Genomic DNA, 26130 nt, shown 5'->3' with positions numbered 1-26130 from the left:
AAGACGAAAAGGAACGATGCAGCTGGCGTGCCCGCGTGGTCAGTACGTTCAATTTATGTTGTGTATTAAGGACATACAAACTTCAAGAATTCAAGACTCTTTAATTCCCTCTTTTGTGGCAGCAGCCAACGAGGTATTTTTTTTTCCTTTCACTATGTGAATTTATTAGCTATTGTGTAGCCATATGTTTTGTTCATTGTACTGTATTATTATTTCTGTACAGTTTTCACGGTGAGATGGAGAGACGCTTCGTTAAACCAGTCAAAGAAAGCTACTTGAGTTTGTCTTGCCTCGAGAGGGAGTTACAATATGGAATGCTTATGAAATAATATAAAAACAATACATGAAGCAAAGTTACGAGAAGATAAGTTTGCTGGAGGCCAAAATGATTTTTGAGGACCTAAATAATAATAATAATAATAATAAATACTTGTCACAGGAGATTCGTGAATATATTAAAAGTATTTTTTTTTGCCTAATTGGATTTGAATTCAATCTGCCACAATCATTGAAAAATGATGAAATCGCAATGAAAATATGATTGAATTATTTAAAGACGTGAACTAAAGCCCCCCCCCCAAAAAAAAAATCAAATGAACTTAGAAATTAAATGTGTTTCATGAAAAACCTAAACTATGAAATGACGACAGTTTACATCACTTAAGTGGTAGATGATTATTTATTTTTTTTGGACAGTTTTTTTTTTTCATATGCCACCTGGAAAATAATTAATTGGCGACGTGAAGCAATCACAAGTATCAAAATAACAATTCCAATCATGAAAACGAATTTATAAAGCAATTCTGGAGATCTGAAATAATTTTCTGTTTGTTTTTGTGACGTGTCGAATTTGTCGGGAGTACGAGCGAGGATCGAGTGTGCGCACGAGTGTGCGCACGTGCACGTGCTGCCCCCTCGTTCAACTCGATCCCCCGCCAAGCTTCAAACAGCCAAACGGGCTCCGAGCTGATCAAATATGAATCAAGGCTCGTCGATCATCAATCGCAGGAATCTTTTCACTGCTTTGAAAAAGTCCCCCCCCTTCCTCACAAGCTACCTTCTCGTGTGTTGCAACCAAAAAAAAAAGGAGACCGACGTTTTCAAAAACTTTCTCCACATTTCACGTGGCCGTATAACCGATTTTGTGCAATCAGGGCGCATTTGTGGCAATGAGGAAGTCGTTTATCACGTGCGATATTAACCGATCCGGCAAACACCCGCTTGTGTTCATATGGTTGGACGTAATAATTAGGGGTGGGGAATCGTTTGACTGTCCCACGATTCAATTCAATTCCGATTTTTGGGATTTTCGATTCAGAACGATTTTCGATTCAAAATGATTTGATTGACAATGATTTCAGCTTCAATTTATTGATGTGCAAAAAATTGTTATGAATATACCCCAGTCTGACTGGCTAATGCTAATTAGCATGCTACTCGCAGCACTTTTATCCCTCAAAAGAACGACTATTCATTAAAAAAAAAACGTGTCAGGAATATTTACAGAGAAGTATCTTCACATTACTCACCGGCATATGAAGGAGAAAGAGGGGGGAGATACGCATTTGAGAGAGGAATTCAATAACAGGAAAAAAGGTAGTGGAAGAAAAAGAAAAAACACCAATGAGTGGAATAGCAAAGCCACCCTTACCCGACACGGCTTGTTGTTCTTGGCGCACGCTGGGCAATTCATGTCGGGCGTTTGGGACCCTGCGGGACGCCTAAATGGAGCGCGTGGACAGCGGCGAGGGGAAGGGGGCGGGGGTTGAAAAAAACATCGTGACAGCACAATGATGTGATGTCACTGACTGTTACGATGACGGCCCGTTTTGGAGTGACCCGCATTTTCTCAAGCAGAAAAAGCATCTGTTCAAATTGTCAAGTTGATTCCCATTTGTGCTGTTCGAGCACCCTCTGGTGGCTAGTTTTTGTGGTGCAGTCTAATTTTCACTATGCATGTTTTGGCCCTTCAATGTTTACAATCCACGTTAATGTCCAGATGAATAATAATATAATAAAGTCAATCAAATAAAGTAAATAAATAATTGTAAAATATTAAATTATAAAATAACAAATACAATAAAATTCAAATAAAATAAATACATAATTATATAATATAAAATTATAAAATATATTAGAACTTTATATGGTGTTAATCTGAAGGTTGAGTGTGTCAAAAACTGAATAAAAAAATATAAATCAAATCCAAGAATCAAATAAAAGAATAAATGAATAAAAATGCAATCAAATAATAACGATCAGACTGTCTCTCCTCCTTCTCTGGCCTGCGGTCATCCATTAACCTCAAAACTCAACCAGCAGAGCATCTTTTTGATTGCGGCAGAGTGCTTCTGGTTTTGAGTCGTGCGCCCAGTCGGCTCGCTTTAACGCGACATGAATGGCCATTAGCTCTGCTGGCAAAATTACCCCCCACGCGCTCCCTCCTGCACGACTCCCCGAGATGGAGAGCTGAGTGAGTGCATTTGCAAAGCTGCCACCAAAATAACTGCTGAAAGGATGGTGCGGAATAGCGAGCCAGCCCTTTCCGGGGACACGGGGACACTCATCGTGGGGCGCGTTTGCACGCACGTTACGGGTGTTTATTTTTTTATTTTATTTTTTTTTATTAAATTAAATTTAAAATACATTTAAAAAAATGTTTATTATATATATCATATATTATATATAATTAATTTATTAGTTAGTTAAAATTATTATTACATGAAATTTTTAATTACATTTAGTTTTTATTAAATTTAATTTAAAATTTAAAATATATTTTTTTTAAATAGCTACAGTAAAAATATGTCAGTTAACTAGCTATAATTAGATATGGCATATAGATGGATTAAAAAGACAAAAAAAATGCTGAGAGTTAGTTACTTAAACAGCTAGCTCGCTAAATTGATTAAAAAAGAGAAAAATAGTTGGCTAAAGACAAATAAAAGCTGCATACATAGTTAGCTAATTAGCTGTAGACATATAGTTACATATTTAGCGAGATAGCAAAATATTAGAGCTGCACGAGACTGGAAAATCATGCCATATGCGATATAATATCACATCTACTCCGCCGTGTGCAAACCTCTGATGATGTCATCTCCACAAAGCTTGCACAAGGCTACCAAAAAGTTGCTAGATTTGCAGATTTTTATTTCAACTTTTTTTCTTTTTTTTTTTTTTACCAGTTCAAAGGCACTCATGAATCGTTTTTTTTTTTTTTTTTTTTTTTTTTCTCCTTGATCTTGGGCCAAACGAATCCAATGAATCACATTTTTGAGTATTTTTGAAAGTGACTTTGCTAGCATCTATTCGAGTTATAAAAAGTTCAAATATATTTGACAGCGTTCCTTCGCGGGTTCATCTTTCAACAGAGGGGGCGCTGTTCTCCCAGGATGACCTCAGGCTGCCGAAACAAGCAAACATTTGTTGCTCGCTCACTCCAGACACAGGAAAAAAAAGGTGACTCGTGAAGACGTTGTTGACTTTCTCTTATCAAAAACGCTCCCGAACAGAACATTCGTCGCGAAACATCTTCAACAAACACGTGTTATGTTTGCTGGCCGCATGCTGCTGTCACATGCACAAAATCTGAAGCACAACGTCACAAGAAAAACAAAAACAAAAAAAAACAAAAAAAAAAGCCCCTTTCACGCTGATCATGACACTTTTCAAAGGAAACCACAATTCGTAAAATCAAAAAAAATCCCCCACAAATAAGCCTGTTTTTTGTTTTTTTATAAATATCCAAGGAAAAAAGAAAGTCAATTGTCTCATTTAAAAAATATTTGCACATATAAATTTTGCTTTATTTGAAAAATATAGTCTTTTAAAAAAAAAGCTAACAAATAATAAATATATTTACAAAAAATGTTCCCTATAGTATAACACATACAGTATTAAAAAAGAAACATTTGCATAGTATTTTAATGTAGTTTCCCCACATGTAAATACAGATATATTTTTCAGGATAATTTCCCCCAAAACTGATATTGCACTTGTAAAAATGTATGACCCGAACCCTATCCACAAATAATATCTTTTTGAAAATATTTTTTTTGCAAATATATTAAAAAAAAAATAATAATAATTTTCACAAATAATGAAAGATGAAACAATAACTGTGTTAAACTTTCTTCCTTCATTCCTTTGGCATCGATTTATTGATCGACGGTGACTTCTTATTGGAGGAAATATTGCAACTTTTATAGTCATTGGGGCAAATGCATATTTCTCTTTTTTTTTTTTTTGTGCTCATGTGAAGTCTCCGCCAGCGTGTGCGTGAGCGTGCAGCAATTTCACACAGCTCCAAGTGTGCGTCTGACCCACTTTCACGCTTTTCAGCGTGCGTGCGCGTGTGTTTGTTGGCTGACCTGAGAGCGTCCCGGTAAGACGCGTTTGAAGATTTTTGCTTTGATTCATCTTCCTCATATTTGTGTGGCGATGAGCGTTGATTGTCATCCAAGAGCGCATCAACAAATGTGTTGTTCCGAAATAAAAGAATGTTTCTGCAAAAGATTAAAAAAAAAGAAAAAAAACGTCCCCACAAATGGGCAAATTTGGGCCTAAAATGGCGGCTTTGGCTACTCCGCGTGAGGTGCTGCTGTTTTGGTTAGCAAATGGCATCTCATCCAGTCAACTTTTGGAACGCTGTGTCGGCGTTATGCTAGTATCGCGCACAATTTTTTAGGCGTGCGCGTGCATCGGAGAGGACCGCGGAGACTCGTTGGATCAAAAGGCAGCCGATGATTACGATGCATGCGTGGGTAGCCGCGATGTCTTTTGTTTGTGTCGAGAGCTCTCCGTGTGTGCGGCTTTGAAGATTCCCTATGCAAGTGTTCCCCGCGGAATCGTGTTTCATTTATTTTTTCTTTCTTTTTCTTGAGGGAATGTTGCGAGGTGGTGAAGGGGCACACATATGGACGCCGGGTTTGGCCACGCCCACACCAAGAAAGTAGGGCGGCGCTGATTTCGATCAGCCAAGACAACGACGACAGGCTCCGCCTCCTCCTCCACGTACGGCCGTGTCCTTCTCTCAAGGTATTTTGTTTTTGGAAGAGTTTTTGTGGGGAATTCTGTTTGCGTTTATGGAATGACTGCTGGCTCTCGCAACTTTCCGTCGTCTCGTCGTCACTCCTCTCCCATCATTTCTTCTTTTGGGCCTCCTCACACCTTCTCGTTTTCTCTTCAATTCTCTCCGATTCTCTTCTGTTTTCTCTTCTCTTCTCCATTTTTCTCTTTGATTCTCTTCTCCATTCTTCTCACCTTTTCTTGTCTCCTTGTTTCTTTCCTCCTTTCATCTCTATTTCACCTCCTTCTCCCCTGTTGGATTCTCTTCTCTTCCACTTGTATCTCTTTTCTCCTCTTCTTTCTAATTTCCTGTCTCCCCTCCCTAATCGTTTGTCCTCGCATGTCTTCCTCGTCTCACCTTGTACGTCCTTTTCCTCCTCCCCATCCGCTGGCCCGCTGTCGTTGCTCCACTTCTGCATTCACACCATTTGTACCCGCTCATTAAAGCTCTCTCACATTACTGTGTAAAGAAAAAAGAAAAAAGAAAAAAAAAGTCCTCCTCTGGGCGTGTTTGCAAATTCTGCTTTGATTTTTCATATTCCCTGACTGTGCTGCGCGAGCGGCTTCGCCGGCGTTTCTTTTATTATTTGAAGTGCAAATTGCTCACACCCGCGCTCGCTCTCGGGCGGGAGGCGGCAGCCGGCGACGACAATCGTCTCACATTACCAATTAATCCCCGCAGTCGAGCCGCTCGATACGCTGGCGGCTGTCAGCCAGCGAGACGTAAAACTCCGACTTGTCTCCTCGTATTTGGCATCTCGGACCGCCTTGTTTGGGTGCACCCCCGCCCCCAAATAGTGTCGGAAGTGGGTCAGGAGCCCACGTCGGCGTTTGTGTCACAACGCCGACTCGCATGGGGGAAAAAAAAAATTCCAGTAGCTGGAGAGGGGCAACTCATGCTCAGGTGATGTAGTATTGTTGATGTCACGTGAGAATTATTTATAATGATTAAAAATAACTAACACAGGCAAATCATTTTACACTGACATGGTTTTCTTGAGTTTCAGTGATTTCATCGGACTATTTTCACGCGTTTCAGCCACCGAGAGATCTTTCTTCATCCCCCATTATGCATCAAATTCTTTTCTAACGTGGTACAAAGCAATTTCCTGCAATTAGGCTTATCTGGGAAAGTAATTATCCGAGCTGCCTGCGATTGATATCAGTGATGTCAAAACAGGTGCAGAAAAATCCCCTAAAGAGCGACGCCTCAAATGATCGTTTCACGGGACCGAAAATCCCGCATGCATAAAAAATGTGCGTTTAGTCGATTCAACGTTCGAGCATTAGAAATGTGACAGCTGCACTGTTCAAACTGAAATCTCATTCAAATCAAATATCGAGAGTCAGTCAAGGCAACGCTGTGTGCACGTCTGTGTGCGTGTGTATGTAAGTGGGAGGGGGGCGGAGCCACTCAACTTGAAATAGCTTCTCCTCGCCATGGCAACAACAGCCGACTGCTTGATGGAGCCGAATCGCTCGTCAGCGTATTTGCAGCGGTGCGTTTCTTCCCGGCGAGAACGGCGCGTTGCGTTTTGTTGGTTTGCTTTGTTGCCATGGAAACGTGCAGGGGCTAGAAACCCGGCCGGATACGTCTCCCGATTAGATTGATGATGGATGTGTCGACGCATCATCTCTTAAGTTGGAGGAAGGAAGAAACACCTGCTTGATTCTCGTTTAGGACTTTTCAGAACACAAATTGCTCCTTTTTTGAAAGTCTCGCCTCCAAAGCTTGTGTCACTTGACATTTGGTAGACGAGTCCATCAGGATTAGACCCACAAAAAAGTCTCAAGAAGCAACACGGCTAAAAGACACAGAAAGTCTGCCATCTTGGTTTGAAGTGGCCATTTTAGGTTCATTTTTGCATTTTACCAGGTGAACCTTAGTCCCCCGGAAATGTTTGAAAATTCAGCCCCCGAATCCAGTTTTATTTGGCAACGTGAAATTTGGCAGACTTGGCTATCATGAGTAGACCCACAAAAAAGTCTCAAGAAGCCACGCCCTAAAAGACGCACAAAGTCTGCCATCTTGGTTTGAAACGGCCATTTTAGATTCATTTTTGCACTTTACCATTTGGCACTTATTCACCCGGAAATGTTTGAAAATTCAGCCCCCGAATCCAGTTTGATTTGGCAACGTGAAATTTGGCAGACATGTCTATCGTGAGTAGACCCACAAAAAAGTCTGAAGAAGCCATACCCGAAAACACACATGACGTCAGCCATTTTGACTGGAAGCGAGCCACAGTTGTAAACTCTGCAAGCCTGCCGACAGTACGCGACGCTGTTTCTTTTTGGAGTTTCCGGGTAAACACTCACAAACACACGCATGTCGACATAGTAGTGTGTGTAGCGATGTACAAGCGAGGGGGGGGGGGGGTTCATCTCGCCAGATGGTGGGAACCGCCCACTCGCTGCCAGTTGTTATCCAATATGTATTGTATAACAGGCAGGGAGCAGCAGCGTGTTTGTGTACGCAAGCGTAACATTGCTTTCATGCAAAAAGGCAGCAAAAGGTGTGATTCGCCGCCACCGTTGCTTTCAACACAAGCCGGCAAATCTGATCCCGTTTCACATATCCGCGTCAGAATCGGCCGGCGTGCGTTGCGGTCGTCTGTACGCGTGCATTTCTGCTTGCGTTGACGACACACTGACAAGAAAAGTCGGCCTGTCAAGCCGGTTCGGCTTTATTGTGTGTGCGTGCGCGCGCGTGCTTGTGGCTATAAATGGTTGCGGGGTGGCGCTCAAAACACACACAAGGGGAGGGCACTCAAATACTTTCTTTATATACACTACGAATACTATTTCATAATATAAATGAAATATATTCATAGAGTTCACAACATAAAAAGTCAACTGAAAAATATTATCTCAAAATCTCTTAACCACCCCACCAAAAAAAAAAAATCCAAAATAAAATTTGTAATAATTTAAAGGCATACTTGACTCATTGAAGACTTTTCAACAGTGAAAAAGTTCATATTTCGTCCAGAATGAATTTGATAATTTCATTATTTTTCATGTACAATGAAAAGTCATTTTTTTCGACTTTGTGTCTGTCGACTGATGATGTCATCACCTGGACTGAGGAAGTAGGTCACAGCCAATCCTGGCTCACCTGTTTTCTGGCTTTGGTTAGCAGGCTGAGCCATGATTGGTTCTCAGCACAGGTGATGTCATCATCAGTCAACAGCAAGTCGGAAAATTACTTTTTTATTAATTGTACATGAAAAAAAACTTGTGACGTTACCACATTAATTATAGACAAAATATTCACTTTTTACTGCTGAAAATGGCTCAATATCAGTCATATAAAAATCATTTCATCCATATGAAATATTTTATAAAATATTTGACGTATTTTCTAATTTTTAAACAAACGTGCGGATTCCTACATTTATTTATAACTAGTATGATTAAAAAAACACACAAATGTAATTAATTTAATTTTCATTAAATAAATAAATGTAAAAATTAAATAATGAAACACGTCATACCAAACTTCATTTTAAGTAATATCTAAAAAATATTGGCAGATCTACTACAATATAATATAGCTACAAATTGGAAAAAAAACCCAAATGTAATTCATCAGAAAATATTACCTGAAAAGTCATCAAAAATCCAAATAAATGAATGATTTATTAGCATAATGTTATTTGGGAAAAATTGAGCGCGCACATCTTTTGACCTTGTCAAAAATTGTGTGAGATGACATCATCACGCTCTCACATTCTGCCAGCCAGCGCCCTGCTCTCGTGATGATGTCATACCCTCTCACGCACGCGCAAATCACCGCATGAGCCAAGTCCTTCACGGCGGCCCGCAGCACACATCACTGGCTGGGGTTACTCAAGGTCGTTGTGGTGCTTCCTATAAACAAACAAAAACAAATGCAAAAAAGAACTCGTTCTTATTTACTTATAATGGATACATTTCTGGAAATAGAGATTTTTGACAGAAAATATTAGGAGAAAAAAATAAAATAAATAAATTTACCATAATTGTTGAAAGAAAATTATTGAAAGAAAATTGCAAAAATTTGATTTTTTTTTTCTCTTAAAAAAAATCATTTTAGAATTCTTTATTTTTTTTCTCTTCCAAAAAAGAAGAAAAAAAAGACTTCAGTTTTGTTTGTTTTTTATAAAAAAACATCCCAAAAATATTTTTAATTGCAAAATGTTTTTTCTCTTTAAAAAAAACTTAAGAAATCTTTATTTTGTCTCTTCAAAAAAGAAGAAAAACGACATCCTAACAAGTGTTTTTCATTTAAAAAAAACCCCAAAACAAAACATTTTACTTGCAAAATTTGATTTGATTTTTTTTCTCTTTAAAAAACTTTTACAAATTCTTTGTCTTCAAAAAAAGAAGAAAAAAGGATTGAAGTGTTTTTCATAAAAAAAAATTTTACTTGCAAAAATGTGATTTTTTTTTTCTCTTTTAAAAAATCTTTCAATTTTCGTATTCAAAACAAGAAAAAAAGATTTTTTAAACAAGTGGTTTTCATAAAATAAAATAAAAAAGTTTTACTTGTAAAAATGTGATTTTTATCTCTCTTTAACAAAACTTAAAAATTCTTTACATTTTTTTTCTTAAAAAAAGAAGGGAAAAAAAGGCTTGTTAACAAGTGTTTTTCTTCGTGGAAAAAACTTGTCCCGTGCGGAATGTGAGCGATGCGGAAGCCAAGGAAAAGCGCGTCTGCGGTTGAAGAAGGCATTTCCTGTCTGTTGCAAAGACTCGCACTCGCGCCAAACAAACAGCTGTCAGACCGCAAAGCATTCCTGGCCCGACGTCGGCCATTCTTCTGTCAACTATTTTCCCAGTGTTCATGAATAAGCTCCGAGGGAAAGCTTGGAAATGTCCCACTTTTCATGAAGGTAGCATGTGTCCCGGCGGTGCATTTAGTGACCCTCTTGACATCGTTTGTTTCTGTCTCTTAACCTATAACCCTCCACAGTAATAATATTGAAGAAATGTAATAAATAAATAAATAAATAATAACAAAAAATAAATATTTCAAATTTTCATCAAGACAGTACGAGTCCAAATGATCTCATGTACTGTATTTGTTTTAGTGGTGCATTCAGGGACCTTTTTCCCCATAGTTGAGATGCATTTAGTTCTCTTCTTTAGCCTCTGAGTTGGAGGTTGGACAATTCCCAGGTTTCATAAATGCAGCGTGAGTGCACCGAATGTCATGTGCAGTTTGTGTTTCGATGGTAACATTTTATTTACGTTTTTTGTTTTTGGTCCTTTTGCCGACTGGATAGATACAATAGATTAGATTAGATATACATTACATGGATGGATGGTATGGAGGACCAAAAGTGCCAAAATTCAAAATAAATAAATGACTACAAGTAAAAATAAACAGATATAAAAAATATCTTTCAAAAATTAAAAACAAATGTATGTATATTTTTTTTGTTCTTTTTATTTCCATTTATATTTATTTTTTGATATAATTTTCAAATTATATTTTTTAAATATGTTTTTATTTTCACTTTTAGTCATTTCTTTATTTATCTCGTCATTTATTTATTTTGAATTTTGGCACTTTTGGTCCTCGGATGGATGGATGATGGATGAAGTATCATAGATGGATAAGTTGGATGATGGAGGAATGGATGGATGGAGGGATGATGGATAGATGGATACTTGACTCTTACTTTGGTTTGTAACATTCATGCATTTCCATCATTTCCATACAAATACCAAAACAAAAGTGAACATTTTATAATTTCCCAGTTCTATGAAGGCCACATGAGAGCCAAGTCCATTTCTGTTGAACTTTTTCATCATTATCTTCAATATCTTTTGTATTTTTTGAATGTCCTGATGCTTCCTAGTTCGAGTTTGGGAATTTCCCAGCTTCCACATCGTTTTGTTGCTGTTGCGTTCGCTGACCTCCAGCGTGTCCTCTTCGCCTGCGTTGGATTCCACAGCAGACATCTGTTATCATTTCGCAGCACAGTTTGGGAATCAAAATCCTTCAGCCCGGATCCTCCCTCTCTCTCTCTCGCTCTTTTATGTTCTTTTTTTTTTTTTTTTTTGTATTCATCCATCTTTCTCTGTCTTTGCCCTCCTGCTGCGTCTCGCCGTCGTTCCTCTCTGCCTTTTCTCCGCCACCATCTGTTTGGCTCTTTTCTTTCTCTGTTTTGTCTTTCACTCTGTCGCTTCCATCTGTCCGCCCTCCACAAATTATTTTTTTTGCATCTCTTTCCCACTTTCAACGACACAAAAAAAAAAAAAAAAAAAACCCCGCAAAAATAGGCCAATATTTGTTTGTAAATTAGAAAATTCCAGAAAGAAAAGTTGTGGCGTTTCTTCTCGTTTGTCGCAGTGCATTGTGGGATAGCGTGCGGACGGAGTGCTTGTCGATGGGCCGCCGCCGCCGCTGCACCTGCTGACCAAGAGGGGCGGGGCGGGGGGAGCGTGTGGGAGGAGCTTGTGTTGAACGAGGTGAGTGCCAACATCCAGTATCTCACCTGTATCATTTTCTCGTTACGTCTTATGGAGACAAGATGGTGGTAACATTTCGCATTGGTATCACCATCCGTCATTTTATTTATTTTTTTAAAATTCAAGACACTGATATTAACACGTATCGTTTTAATTTGAGGCCTGAAATCATGCACAGTATGCTCCTTTTTTTTTTTTTCACCTCAAAATTTGGTTAAATAGGTCAAATATAAACCAGATAAACATGTATCATTGTTTGTATCGTATTAAGGACTGATCTGTATTATTTTTCTTCGTCTAAATTTGGCAGCCAGGTATCAAAATTGATTATTTTGTTTTAAATTAATTTTGGATGATGAAATGGACTAGAATCAACATTTTCTGTTGTTGTTTTTAATCTAATGAAGGGGATCGTACATTGGCAGGCCGGTATCAGCATGTATCGTATCATTTTTTACTTCATCATGATGTCGTATCGAACTCAGAAGACGTGATCATATTTTATAGACCACTATCAACTCGTATCGTCATTTTTGTATTAAATTAGGGAGACCGTATATCCATATTTAATGCTGCTATCATAAAATAAATAAATAAATAAACAAATGGATATCAAGCCTTCTTCATGACATGAAAAAAATGATGCATGTTGATGTCACATCTTAATTGCACAAAAAGTTACACATTGATATTTGGTCTCAAGACGTACAAGTCGATGTCAAGTGCCATTAATGCCATAAAAAAAAAAAGAAGATACATTCCGATATCAACTATTTTTAATGACATAGAAAAAAAGATACATCAATATTAGGTCTTCTAGACTAACAATAAAATTCAACATGTTATGTATTTCCTTCCTGAAATGTTGTCACTATTTCGCAATGATTGTTTATTTATTTATTTATTTTTGTTATGCCGGCGAGGAAATTGCTCAATTTGTGCGCTTATTCATCCCGATTGTGTTGTCCGTGCACTCGAGCGCGAGCCCAAACAACACGCTATTGTGCGGCACGCCGACACCTGCGGCGTTCGTTCCCGACCACCTCGCCTGTCCACGAACGCAACATTCGCTTGACAGTCTCGCCCTCACATGGCCTGAGTGTGGGTGTGGCTTTCTGTGTGTGCGTATGTATCTTTTATTCTTTTACAGACCAATACCAAAGACTTGGGCCGCCGATTATAATCGGCCGATTATTGGCCTTCAAACATCGGCCAATTGGACAAATATTTCACCCTTAAAAAGTTATCAAAGAAATCCAAAGGTTCCGACGTTGTGAAAAAAAATATCCCACCTTTTTTTTTTTTTTTCTTACAAGGACGTTCTTCCAAGTGCGTGCGTGTCGGGCACTCATTCAAGCCATTGCGTAATCGGCTTGGGCGCTCGGCATGCGGGACTCCCTCCCCGGTGGGCGTGTGCGAGTTTGTGCGACCATTCTTGTGTGCGTCCGTGTGCGTGTGTAAGAGGAAGCGACAGAAAAAAAAAGTGCGAGGAGTAAAAAAGAGAGAGAGAGGAATGGAGTGAGGAGGGTGACCGGCGGTGAGTACACACCAGTGTGTGCGTGATTTTGTATGCATGAGGTGCGTGCAACATTTTGATGTTTGTGCGTGTGATTCGTACGCACGTACTACGTGTGTCCTACTTTCCGCCGACTGACAAATGCGCCTCTCACTCGTCTCATCTGAAGGCTCCAAAACAAAACAAAAAAAAGTGCAAGTCATCCAACTTGTGTTTTTCGTCCTCACTTTTGTTTTCTGGTTGTCACCATCTGCTTCGTCAAAGTTTGTCGGAAAAAAATGAAGATTGCATTTGTTCCAGTGTGAATAGAAAGCAATGATAACTATCTTCACATGACCCCTCCAACATGGCCGCTTTGAGGCAAAAATGGACGACCTCTTGTCTTTTTCCCGCATGGATTCTTCAGACTTTTTTTATTTTTTATTTTTTATTTTTTTTGTGGGTACTATTTATATGAAGTCAAACTGGTTTCAGGGGCTGAATTTAAAAATAAATAAATAAATAAATAAATAACATTCTAGAGCAAGGATCTGCAACCTGTGGCTCTTCCATCCCTTTCTTGTGGCTCCCTGTAGATCTCTCAAAAAAATGTGTATTTTTTAGATCAAATATTCTTCAAATGAGTTGATTTAGATTAGTGATAGACCGATATGGTTTTTTCAAGGCCGATACCGATACAGATTATTTGTAGTCAAGTTGGCCGATAACCGATATTTCAAGCCGATATTCATTTGCAGTAAAATGGGGAGGGGGGGGGAATTCTTTCAAACTATATAGAATTTCTCACTGAGTAACAAATTCATGTGAATGTAGCTCATTTGGGGTTTTTGTTAGGGTTCGTAAAAACGTTTCAAAAAGATTTTTGCGGTGAAAAATTGTGTGAATATGTTCCAAATGTGTTTACGACAAATAAAAACTGACTGCGAACATCTTACAAATCCTGATGAAAACCCCAAATTCGCTACGTTCGCAAGTATCCCCTGCTCAGTGAGCTTTATCGGCCTTCAGATTCAAAACATGCCGATGCCGATATTTGTCAAAATGCCAAATATCGGCGCCGATAATCGGCCCCGGCCGATTATCGGTCTATCCCTAATTTAGATTACAAAAAAAAGAAGAATTCTATATTAAAAATTGTCAAGAGTCCGCATGTTTTTAAGTTGTGAGGAAAAAAAATGAAAAATGTTTTTTTAAAGAACCTAAATGTTAAAAAGGTGATCATAAAATGTCCAAAAAGGAAGAGGAAAAAGCAGAAATTCACCATAAAATGTTCATGAAATTGCCAGACAATTAAATTAAAAAAAGAAAAAGAAAAGAAAATGTCAAAAAGCAACTTAAAATGTCCAAAAATAAAATAAAAGCAGAAAATGACCCTAACATATATTTTTGGGGAATTGCCAAAAAAGTCAGAAAATTTATTTAAAAATAAAGTTGAGTTGAGTTCCCTAACCTCAACCATGCAAAATGTTTGCCTGACACCATTTCTTACCCTAACCCAATTGAAAGCTAAACCCTAAAAGCAAGTCTTGACCCTCAAAACGAGGTCTGAACTTGTGAGGACCACCAAAATGTCGCAACAATTCAATTTCAAGTCGTGTTGTTAAAGCTGGAAAAACGTGCGCACGTTTGGGCCCCACAATGTAGCAACCACAACGGCGCACACACGCACTTGACACACTTGGGTCTGATCATTGTGTTTGTGAATGCGGGTGGTGTGTGTGTGTGTGTGTGTGTGTGTGAAGCACACGGAGGACAGTCATCTTGGATTACGGGTTATCTGATACGCACGCACACACAGTGCCAAGTCAGCAAGATGGAGGCGAGTGAGCATCTGAAGTGAACGCGGGTGTCGCGTTTCAGTGAGGCAATACTCTCTCTTTCTCCGACACGATGTAGGTCACGTCTGTCGTAACGCCGCAGTCTCCGCTTGATCGCACTTTGTCCTCAGTCTCCTCTCGGACGGCGCTCGTTGTCCTCCTTCGCCCCCCAAAAGTGTTGACGACAGCAAATTGTTGTTTTCTTCCTCCCTCCCGTGTTGCGTTCAACGCAGCCTCGTTTTTGCAGTTTCTTGCAGTGTTTGTGTACAGATTGGTTTGGAAAACACGTGTCAGCACATGCGAGTGTTCTCGGATGTCGGCGTACGTTTTTTTGGGGGGGTGTTTTTGCATTATGATGAGATTGACACCAAAGTGAGAGAACCGTGCAAACGCACTCAATCGCACGCTAATTTGCAGAACACACACGACAGGACACAACAATAGGTACAGCTCGACATGATAGCAGCTGGATCCAAAATTCTGCATTGACAGACAAAACCCCCAAAATGGCAGACTTTGGCTTTTTACAAGGCCACCAATGTTGATGTCGCTTTGAGAAACTGTCTTGCGTCAGAAGCTGTCCCAGAGTAGTTCATCTTTCAAAGATCCTAGCAAGCCACTTGGAAACAAAACCAGGACTTCCTGGTGCCTGAAAGAGTTCTTGGGACTGTTTTTTTTGAAGAGGAACTGGCTTGCGTTGAACGCAATTGTTGCTGTCCCGGATGTTGCCGCACATCTTCATTTTCTCAACGCATGAAGTTGAGTGGTCCTCCTTTGGTTGCTTCGAAACAAAATGGCCGACTTGCGCCGTCATTTTCGCAGGTCTACTCGTGATGGCCGTGTCTACCAAATTTTATGTTGTTTCAACAAACTGGCTTGTGTCAGAGGCAATTGATACTGTCCCAGAGTCGTTTATCTTTCAAAGACCCCAACAAGCCACTTGGAATCAAAACCAGGACTTCCTGGTCCCTGAAAGAATTCTTGGGACTGTTTGTTTCTAAGAGGAACTGGCTTTGTAGTCTGCTGAGTAGTCGCTCCTCTAAAAATGGTTGGATGGAGCTAAAATAACAGACATTATGTTTTGTAGGTCTACTCATGATTGAGATTTCTACCAAATTGCATGTTGCTTCGAGTAATGGGCTTGTGTCAGAGGCCATTTTTGCTGTTGCAAGCAATTGTTTTTCCCAGATGTTGCCAGGCAAACGATCTGATCAATTAGCCGCTTCTGTAACGCGAGTTTGAAATGCTGGAAGGAAAAAGTTGATTTCCTCCCGCCGTGTTTGTCTTTCAGGACGGCGAGGCGGGATGATTCCGCATGAAGCACGACGCGCTCGGCCCCCCGTCGTCCTCGACGGCAGCAGCAGGTGTGACGTCGTGACGCTCTGCAGCTCACCCTAGAGTCACCCTCGGAAACCCGAGCGTCCCTTGATCCCACGGTTACCCGTCCCCCTTAAGGTGAGAAAACAAGTAGGAGTGTGGAAAGTGAAAGGGAAAGCCCGAGGAAGATTAGATCACGGAAAAAGACCAAGAAAGTACTTGAGCAGGGATCAGGATGAAGTCCAATCATGAACGGAGTAATGAATGTCTGCCCCCAAAGAAGAGGGAGATCCCCCCCAGCACGCTCCCTTCAGAAAGCCGTTCTCCAGTGGCTCCGCCCCCAGAGAGCGCCGCCTGGCTCGTGGCCGGCGGGAGCAGCTCGAACGTCCCTCGTAGCGCCACCCAGTCCGAATCCCCCCCCTCCTCGTCCGACCCCATGAGGCTGGTGTCGTCCCTTCCCACCATCTACACGTCGCCCGTTTCCCACACTCACGTGGGCGGGACGCTCCACTACGCCCAACTGCCACCCAATCTTCAGTTCATCGCCTCGCCTTATGGCGCCCCGTACGCCAGCTACGTCGGCCCTCAACTTCTTCCGCCACCCCTCTCCTCGTCCTCCTCTCAGAGGCTCCCCGAGACGCACGCCGCTTCCTCGCAAGCCTCCAAATACGATCAACAGCGAGCATCCGTCCGGTACAGCTCCGCCATGCCCCCGCCTCCCACCTCCACCCTGCAGCCCCATCACAGCCAGACTGCGCCCTACGCGGAAGTCGGCAGAAAAGAGGAGGCGGGCGCGGGCCCCAGGGAGCTTCACAACGGCGGAGTGGAACGGAGCCGGAGGTGCGGGGCCACATCGGAGAAAGCGCTCAAATCGCGCCGAGCCTACGAGGCCTGCCAGCTGCTTCTGCCGGCGGACTACGCTCACGACCCTGTGGCTCTGAGAACGTCCGTCATGCTCATGCCAAACAGCCACGGGGACCACCAGCTGGCACCATCTCGGGACAGCCCTGGAAAGATGCGCCCGGAGAAAGGCAGCATCCTCCTGGGGAAGCCGGTCAACCGCACCCTTTCCTCCGCCTCCAACCACTCGATTACGTTTCCGCCCCCCTTAAGCGTAGACAATCTAAAAGCTGCTATCAGGCCCCTATCGCCGCAGACTGTTATACAGACCACTCACAACTCCACAGTGGAACCTCTCACATCCAGCAGTATCTACCCCCAGTCCCCGGTGATCGGTTATATAGCAGGGGCCAGCAGCAGCCAGCACGCACCAATCAGCTACCACACTAGCCTCCAGCAACATGTGCTCATTGCAGGAGCCCAGCCGGTCATCATCCCGGTCAGTGGAAATGGGGTAACCACCTTGGAGACCCCCACGTCCCAGGTGCTGACATCCTCCACTCAGGCCTACGGAGGAGAAACTCCAGACAATCCCGGCGCGTCCCGCCACCAGATCACCTCGGGTGCGCTGGTCCAGGCGCAGCTCCATCTGCCCGCGGTGCCGTCGAGCGGTGCGGCGTCTCCTCCATCTCTGCCGGCGTATTTCGTCAAGGGATCTATCATCCAGCTGGCGGATGGCGACCTGAAGCGTGTGGAGGAGCTGAAGACGGAGGACTTCATCCAGAGCGCCGAGATCAGCAGCGAGCTGAAGATCGACTCGTCCACGGTGGAACGCATTGAAAGCAGCCGCGTCTCGCCCGACTTTGCCGTTGTTCAGTTCTCCGTGGGCGAGCACCGTTCACAGGTAAAGCTTAAAAAAAAAAAGCTCATTCTGGTTTTCGAGGATACTTGGAATATATCTTTGAAGATCAAATAACTTTTATTAAACGTTACTGTTATGGAATCTTTTGCCCCACTTGCAGGTGAGCGTGGAAGTCTTGGTGGAGTATCCTTTCTTCGTCTTCGGCCAGGGATGGTCGTCATGCTGCCCGGACCGGACCAGCCAACTTCTGGAGCTGCCTTGCACCAAGCTCTCAGTTGGCGATGTTTGTATTTCGCTCACCCTCAAGAACCTGAAGAACGGATCACTGACCAAGACTCGCCCCCTGGAAGCGTCCTCGGCCCCAGCTCCCAGCCACGGGTACCTCCTCGCAAGCACCAAGACGGTTTCCGCCGTCCCCCAGAGCTGCGGTGGAGGAGGATCCGGGCATGGGGAGGTGGCGAATGGCATCGTCGCCGTGGAGAACGGGGACCTCGGGTTCGAGGAAAGAGTATCTTTGTTGAAAGAGGACCCCAGGAAGCCAAGCGGCAGCAGCAGGAAGCGCCGATGGTCGGCCCCAGAGGGTCGCAAAGTGGAAAACCCCGAAGAGCCGCCCTTGACCTTGACCAAACTGACTTTTATCCCTCACGAGGTGAAAGTTACCATCGAGGGAAGATCGAATCTTGGCAAGTGAAGACTCATGAAAGAAAAATGGTGATTTCTTGCAAAACGAATGCCCACTTTCTTGAAGGTTTTTCGTTCTTTGTTTTTATCTCGAATACTGTACAGTAGAGATGGAGGCGCTCTACATGTTATCGCTTTATTATGAAGTCACGTAGTCCGACACAAACAATTTTTGCAGTTTTTTTGGACAGTTTTCACACGGTCTGGTAAAAGCGTGCAAGCATTGTTTGGCGTACGTTAGCTCGTAGCACATTAGCGTTGGCAATCTTGAGAGAGAGAAGGAACAACACTTGTTCACCTCGTTAGCTTCATGTTTTAGCCTTTTGGCTCAGTTTTTTTTATCCTTCTTGTGTCTCAGCAGTTTGAAATGATTGTTCAACAAATCTGAATCAGGGGTTTAAAAAAAAAAAAAGTGGTCGGTGGAACTGTGACAGCTCAATGTTGGTTTTATAAAACTAGATATCAGACTTTGTACAAAGTGCAAACACACTGGGGTTGGCGAGCGTTCGTGTTTGGTGATAAAGTTTTCCTTTCTATTTTTGTAACACGATGGAGAGAGGTTTTTGATTTTGTTGAGTTCTTTTTAATGCAGTACTGTATGTTTGTCAGGGGGGAGTAACAAGTAGTAGCAGCAGCAGCACTTTTGGCGAGCGAAGCAGGGGGCCGGGGTTGTTTGTTTTTTTGTTTGTTTGTTTTTTGTGGTCCCGTCGATGTGCCTCAAAGGAGATAGAAACGTAAAGTGGTGAGGAATCCATGAATTGTTATGACGAAAAGCTCGTGGTGGGGGCGAGTTTTGAGTTTCTATGTGTGCAAAATGTCTGCCGACATCAGGCTTCCCTCATCCTGGTCCTGGAGGGCAGTAGTCTGACAAGCTTTGAGATGTTTCCATCCTCCAACACACCTGATTGATGTCTTCAGAAGCCTGCAAACAATCGTGATCTTGAGGACGGAAACATCTCAAACCTGCAGGACTCCGACCCTCCAGGACCAGGAATGGGCAGTCCTGGTCTACACGTGCACGCGCACACATCAACACAAACCAATCCAGGCCGTCCGTCGAGTTTGATGTCTGTACTGTATTTGTAGCGCGGGTGTCTGGAGCCGCTTGTTTTTGTCCCTGGGCGGACGGACTGCTTTTCCACGTCATGCGCACTCGTAGTTGAGCAGGACAGTTGCACAGTTCTATGTGGCGTGTTTGTGTATGACTTTATGTATACTGTGTATAGACAAATAATTCACTCACTTCATAAATACGAGTATGTCATGTATGGAGAGACAAAGAGAGCGCGCCACATTGTCCAGTGTTTCCACTTTGGAATCTTTTTAAAAGAATCTTGCAGTTTGCACATCAGGAGGACAGAAGGAGTTTGCTGATTTTGTTTTTGTTTTTTTTCGATTGTTTTCTTTTGGCGGCGGGTCCTTTTTTCTCAGATGAGACGCAAACACTGGAGCAGCCCCAAATTTCTGCATCTTTCACGTCGACGTTGCGTTGTGGTACCTTGACTTCCAAGTTTGTTTGTTTTTTTGCAAGATGTGTCCTTGGGTGCAACCCTGCCTCGCCCCTACTTTGGACTTGTAGTACTTGGACTTGTGCTTTGAGGCTCGTTCACCAAACAAGCTGCCGATCACGTGAGATGTGACTTGAGTGACTGTGGGCAACTTTTGAGCAATCTGATAAGTCACTTGGTGCGTGATGTCGGGGCGAGATACCAGGAGCGACATGGGGAGCAAGTAGGGGTCACCCTGGAACAGATGTTGCTTGTTACGTACGTCGGGGCAACTTGGTCCTTTCAAACAGATACATGGGGACTAGTGCTGTCAAAGTTAAAGCTTTAACTCTTGAATTAACTCTGCAGTTAACTTTAACTCTTGTTCAAGTTACTCTTGTCGAGTTAAGCCTTAACTGCAGTTAAAGCTTATAATTCTCGAATTGGAGCTTTAACTGGACAGCACAAACTCATGATGTCCACATTTGATCCCTTCCTAATCCTTCCTAATTTTGAGTCTTATTTTTGGCCTTTGCCCCGTAAGAGGGGCAACCTGAGGAATTCCTGAGACGCAACTTAGAGGCGGAGTCATCAAATCCAGGTCCAGGAAGTAAAAACCCTGCCACGGTTTGACTTTAGGCCTTTCAACCGGCAGGTAAAACGAGCACGGCTGAGTAGAATCAACCCAAACGGTGGCAGGGTTTTGACTTTCTGGACCTGGACTTGTTATCTTGGGGTCAAGCGGGCTTAGGGAACAACCTGGAAGTGAGTTGACGGCTACCTACGGGGCACCGCTAGCTTGTGTTTTCTGGCACCCTCCCTTGCTGCACTTTGGCCTCTTGGCTTTGTTGAGTCAACAATCTGGCAGTGGATGATGATGATGATGATGATGATGATGTGCTGGTTGGATTTGGAGTGCAGATGCATGCGATTGTGAAGATGCTTTATTTTTGTAATGATCAAAAACAGGGTCGGTTCCACTTGGTGTTCAAGTGAATCCTCACAACCACGAGTGGAAGTCATTTTCATGCCTTGCGTGTATGTTTGAAACCTCCCCACTGGAACATCGAACCCAAGCAATCAGCCTCTTGAAACCTCCCCAAACTTTGACTCTTCTTCAGGTTCAAAAACACACAATGTAACTCACGGAGCCAAAGCCAAGTGGTCGTTGCGTTGCTATGGTTACCGGCGAAAGCAATATCATGCACTTTTGCTTGTGGGTGAGTGTATGTGAGGTACACGCCCACACAACACGGAAATCATTCCACTGTAGTAGTTGGCAATAAACGTTTCATTGGTGATCCTCCAGCAACCGAAACAACAACAAAACAAAAACCTCTTTGAGGGCACGGCCGTATTCAGGGATCCGTCGTGGTTTATATGCAGTAAGTCAACGCAACCCCCAACGAACCTCCCGCCAGAGTCCGCTACCTGGCAAGACGTCCTCTCTCCCTGCAGGGGGCGCAACTCAAACCCTCAATAACCGTTAGCTACCTTTTGCTGCAGTGGCGTAGCGGGGGGGTGGGGGGGTATAAGGGCAGCTCTCAACCACGGACGCAGAATTTGCGGGAGTGGGATGCAACCTCGGGGGACAACTTGAGAACTACCGAGACAGTGAGCCATTTGTGGGTAACTTAGGAACTGCTTTTGGGGTGGCGGTGGTGGTCACTGGGAAGTGACCTAGGGGCGTCGCTGGGTAATGGGGGACGACCTAGGGGCTTTCTCGTGTACCTCCTGGGCCAAACTAGAAGCTACATGGAGAGATGTCATGATGTCATCTTTTGGTGCTTTTCTATTGGCTGCTGCTAGATGATGTCACTTCTGTGTGACACGCTTTCAAACGTCGTTATTTCGGTTCATATAAAAAATAAATTGACTTCATATCACATTTAAAAAATCATCCCCAAAGACTCATGCATTCAATTATCAAAGACGAAAGTTAGTTTTGGAAACATAAAATATAGTTTCACTTAGTTTTCGTTTTTTTTTTTTTTTTAAACGCACTTTCATTTTTATTTTATTTGGTTAATGAATTTTTGTTTTTAATTTTAGTTTCAGTTTTTTTAATCTTGAGGTCAACCAGCAGCCCATTTAGGTTTTGACGTATGCCCCTTTAAAAACAGTGAGTGAGGGGCGGTCTTTGGGAGACGACCGGGGCAACCCTCGCTACGCCACCGCCTTGCCTCATTTCCTTCATTTGAATTCCTGAAGCGAGAAGGGATCTTTGGGGTTTTCACGCCCCCCCACCCCAGTATCACTTGTTCTGTCATGTGCAATATGATCCCACCTCACGTCCCCCCGCCCACGTTGTGCCAAGTCGACGTAGCATCGTGCTAACCGTTAGCTTGCTTGTGCTACAACCCCGCCCCCCGAACCCTTTCCCCGTGTACGCGTGCGTGAATGGACAAACCTTACTTAAGGTTCGGAAAGACAAACCTCATTAACAGTGGGGACCACATTTTTTTATGATATACATATATATATATATATATTTAAAAGTGATAAAAGCAGCAGATGATGCACATGTGAGTGGAGGCTTTTCAAGACTTGACGACGTTTCAGCACTTTGGAATCCGAGCGAGTGTGGCGGCCGCCATTTTGGCCGCGAGCGATTGGGGGGGGGGGGGGAAATAGAGAGTAAAAACCGAAAGAAAATGACAGAATGTAAACTTTGTTTTCATTTTTGCCCGTTAGCGTAAACCACCTCAATCTTCTCTCCAAAAAAAATGACAAAAAAGGACAATTTAAAACCCCAATATTTAATTTTATTTTATTTTATTTTTTATTTTTTTGCATTTGCACATTAACGTAGCATATGACAATCTTGGACGGATAGTGTTGTCCAACTAATGACAAAAAAGTCGGGAAAGGAAGAATTTTATTTTTTATTTTTTTCCCTTATTGTTTTTTAGTGTGTTTATGACACACGTACCATCTTTGGACCGCTACTTTCTCTCAAGAGAATTATGAAAAAAAAATCATCAAAGTCAAAATCTGTCAGAGAGAAGGAAGAACAAAACAATTTTAGCATAAAAGCTACAATAAATGTCCGATTTATTTATTTTTTTTCTAGGTTGATGTTGTGGTTTTGCACATGGTCGAGCGTAAAAAAAAAAACAGAAAAAAACTTTTTCTGAGATATTTTGTAGGGAGCTTTGTTTTTGTTTGAGTATTTTTTTCTGTTTTTTTATTTTTTATTATTTTTCCTGTTTTACTGAATATTTTTTTTCTATCATAAAAAGTTTTTCTTTTTAAAAACCTGGGAAAAAATATTCCAAAAAATTCCAAAAAACAGAAAAAAAATATTCCAAAAAACAGAGAACCAACTGAGGTGGGAGTAACAATTGCACGACATGTATGGGCTATCGGCTATCCACTCATATATCCAGGTCAGTGGTCTGCAACAAGTCACTTGGAGTTCAGAGATTAAAAAAAATAAATAAATGCTCTGGAAAACAGAAGTTGTTGCTCAGTTTTTTTGGAATATTTTTTTTTCGTTTTTTTTTTTTATCTTTTTTTTTTTTTTTTTTGCTGTTTTTTGGAATATTTTTTTCTGTTTCTTGGAAATTGTTTTTTCTGTTTGTTTTTTTTTAAATAATGCCCCCCCTGTTTTTCTGAGTGTTTTTTTTCCTCATGTTTTTCTGAATAAATTTTTCCCAGAAGAAAATATTCAGTAAAACAGAAAAAAAATATTCAGAAAAACAGAAAAAAATACTCAAAAATAAACAAAGCTCCCCAAAAAAATAGTCAGAAAACCTTTTTTTTTTCCAAGTGAATGCAATACGCTTCCGTAGTGACCTTCTCTGCCACAAATGACATTTTTTTTTTTTTTTATGACACGATGAAATTATGACATTTGATTGGTCGTAGGATGGAGGAAGAGGGAAAAAAAATACAAAAACAGTCAGATGTATGTGTAAACAAAGAAATCTCCCCCCAAATGATTTTTGTATATTGGCCCGCGTAGCAACCGCCATTTTAGACTGCTTTCTTGCTATCGCATGAATGACAAGTGGATGAGACAAAAAACAGCAACAACAACAAAAAGCAAACAAAACTCCTTTAAAAAAAAAAAAAAAAAAAGACTAATATTATTTTTTGTTTCGTTTTGCACATTATTTAGCATTGCAACCGCCATCTTGGATCTTTTTTGTCCCACCCGAATGCGACAAAATGGAGGGGGTTCAGAAAATGGCAGAAAAGTCCAACAAAAAAAACAAAATAATTTGGTTGATGTCGATTTGGAAGGTTGTGAAAGAGGCAGAAAGTGTTGATTCAAATAACGATAAATTATTTTTGTTTTCTTCTGCGTTGTCTAGTGTAGCATCCGCCATCTTGGACTGCTAACTTACCAATGATAAAATTGGAGCGTTGTTTGTTTTGTTGTTTTTTGTTGTTGCACGTAATCCGATGACGTCGTCGTCCTAACGATTGTTTTTTTTTTTTGTGCATTTGTCACGTTGTCCGCTCGGAAAGGACCAGAATGTCCACATTTTGATTTTGTTTTCTGACAAGCATCCTCACCATGGAGGGTCACTTTTTTTTCCCACTCAGTTATTTTTCTTGCACAACTTGATTTAAAAACAAAACAACAAAAAAACTAAGATTTTGAGGTTTTTTTTTTTTTTTTTTTTTTTTGGATGACGATTGAAAAGAAAAATGACACAAAAGGAAAATACAGTTTGTGGGCACTTCTTTTTTTTTTTTGTGTGTGTGTAATAATATTTAATCAGTTTTTGTATTTTGTTTTGTTTGTCCATAGTGCTGGATGATAACCAACTCAGGCAGAAAAAACAAAAAAACATGTATCGACCCACTTTAATGTTTTGACTCAATTTGGAAGTTGGGCTGTTTTTGGCTTGTATACGACGAGAAATATTTTAACACGATTAATTAACAATGTTGACGATGATGATGATGGTGATGATGTCCAGGATTGTCGTCCCCGCCCCCTTCTGCACCGTCCGAGGTACTGGACTTTGACAGGTGGCTCGCAAAGGACAATGAGGCCTGCAGGGGGCGCAATTTGTACTCTATTGTACTCACCGTCATCTTCCTCTTCCTCCTCCTTTTGCCCCGCCTCTTCTTCTTCTTGTTCCTGCGTTCGCTAGCCATGCCGACAAGCTAGCTGGCGTCTGTATGAATATTTGACGTCTGTGTACAAATGCACCTCTTCAGAAAAAAATGAAATCTTGACATATCGGGAATAAACGGGCACTTTGTGTGTTTTTTTTTTTTTTTTTTTGGGGGGGGGGGGGGGGGTGTGTTTTGACCCACCTGTGTCTGTCACACGCTCGACACGCATTTATCTTTTACGCAGATGAAAAATGAGTGATGGGAAAAAGCATGCAACAGATCCAAAAAACAAACATTCCGCCGAGGGATGAACGTTTGCTAGCAAACGTTCATTTCACGTCAGCGTTCGTTCAAGGTTGCAGAATTTACCCAAACATGCTAAATTTCATATTATTGGACACCAAAGACCGTAAGAGAACGTTTAGGAAACACTGCCACCTTCAACAAAAAATCCACATTCAAAAGTAAATGCGTTTAAAAAAAAATAAAAATAATCAAACAATCTGCAACTTTAATTGGAAATACACTTAAAAAAAATGTTAAAAATAAAAATTAATTATATATGATTTTCTAAAAAAAAATAAATTCCCCAAAATAGCTAGCCTGCGCCACCCCCCAAAAATATTTTTTTCCACCCAAAATTGACCAAAAACATAAAACTATTTTCTGAATCAAAAGCATATGCAACACTTTTTCTTTTCCATTCTAATAAATCTTTTTTTCATAACATTTAAAAATGTACAACTTTTTAATTGAAAGTGCACATTTTCTTCTAAAGTTATGTTTTTGGAAAAGATCAAGCTTTTTCTCAAAAACATTTTTCATTACAAATTGCCCCCCAAAAAAATTAAAAATGTGTGTTTTTAGTTGCAATGAAATCCCTTTTTTCCTCAAAAATATCACTTTTTTTTTCTTGAAAATATGCAGCTTTATCACAAAAATGTAAAATATGCCTTTTTTTTTTTTATGAAAAAGTACAATTTTGTCTGAAATTGAAGGTCC

At 41.4% G+C, this 26130-nt stretch overlaps 1 protein-coding gene across 5 annotated transcripts in view; it reads left to right on the top strand.

The window, feature by feature from the left end:
* atxn1a (ataxin 1a) overlaps positions 1-26130 on the top strand; it is a 67172-nt gene that overhangs the window by 1935 nt on the left and 39107 nt on the right. For 3 of the 5 annotated variants that reach the window (XR_013280381.1, XR_013280382.1, XR_013280380.1), the window contains exons 2-5: positions 4887-5040; positions 11414-11532; positions 16157-17926; positions 18045-18595. Coding sequence is in view for 1 of the 5 variants with exons in the window: in XM_077507722.1 (XP_077363848.1) it covers positions 16418-17926; positions 18045-18575 (2040 nt within the window). In the remaining 4 variants the exon portion in view is untranslated. Of the gene's footprint in view, positions 1-4886; positions 5041-11413; positions 11533-16156; positions 17927-18044; positions 25279-26130 lie in introns of those variants that run through there. The other 2 variants (XM_077507722.1, XR_013280385.1) reach the window with 2 other exon arrangements.

Source organism: Festucalex cinctus, chromosome 19, assembly GCF_051991245.1.
Source record: "Festucalex cinctus isolate MCC-2025b chromosome 19, RoL_Fcin_1.0, whole genome shotgun sequence".
Lineage (NCBI taxonomy): Eukaryota > Metazoa > Chordata > Actinopteri > Syngnathiformes > Syngnathidae > Festucalex > Festucalex cinctus.
Note: the sequence above shows the minus strand (reverse complement) of the source record. Positions and strands in the feature narration are given on the sequence as shown.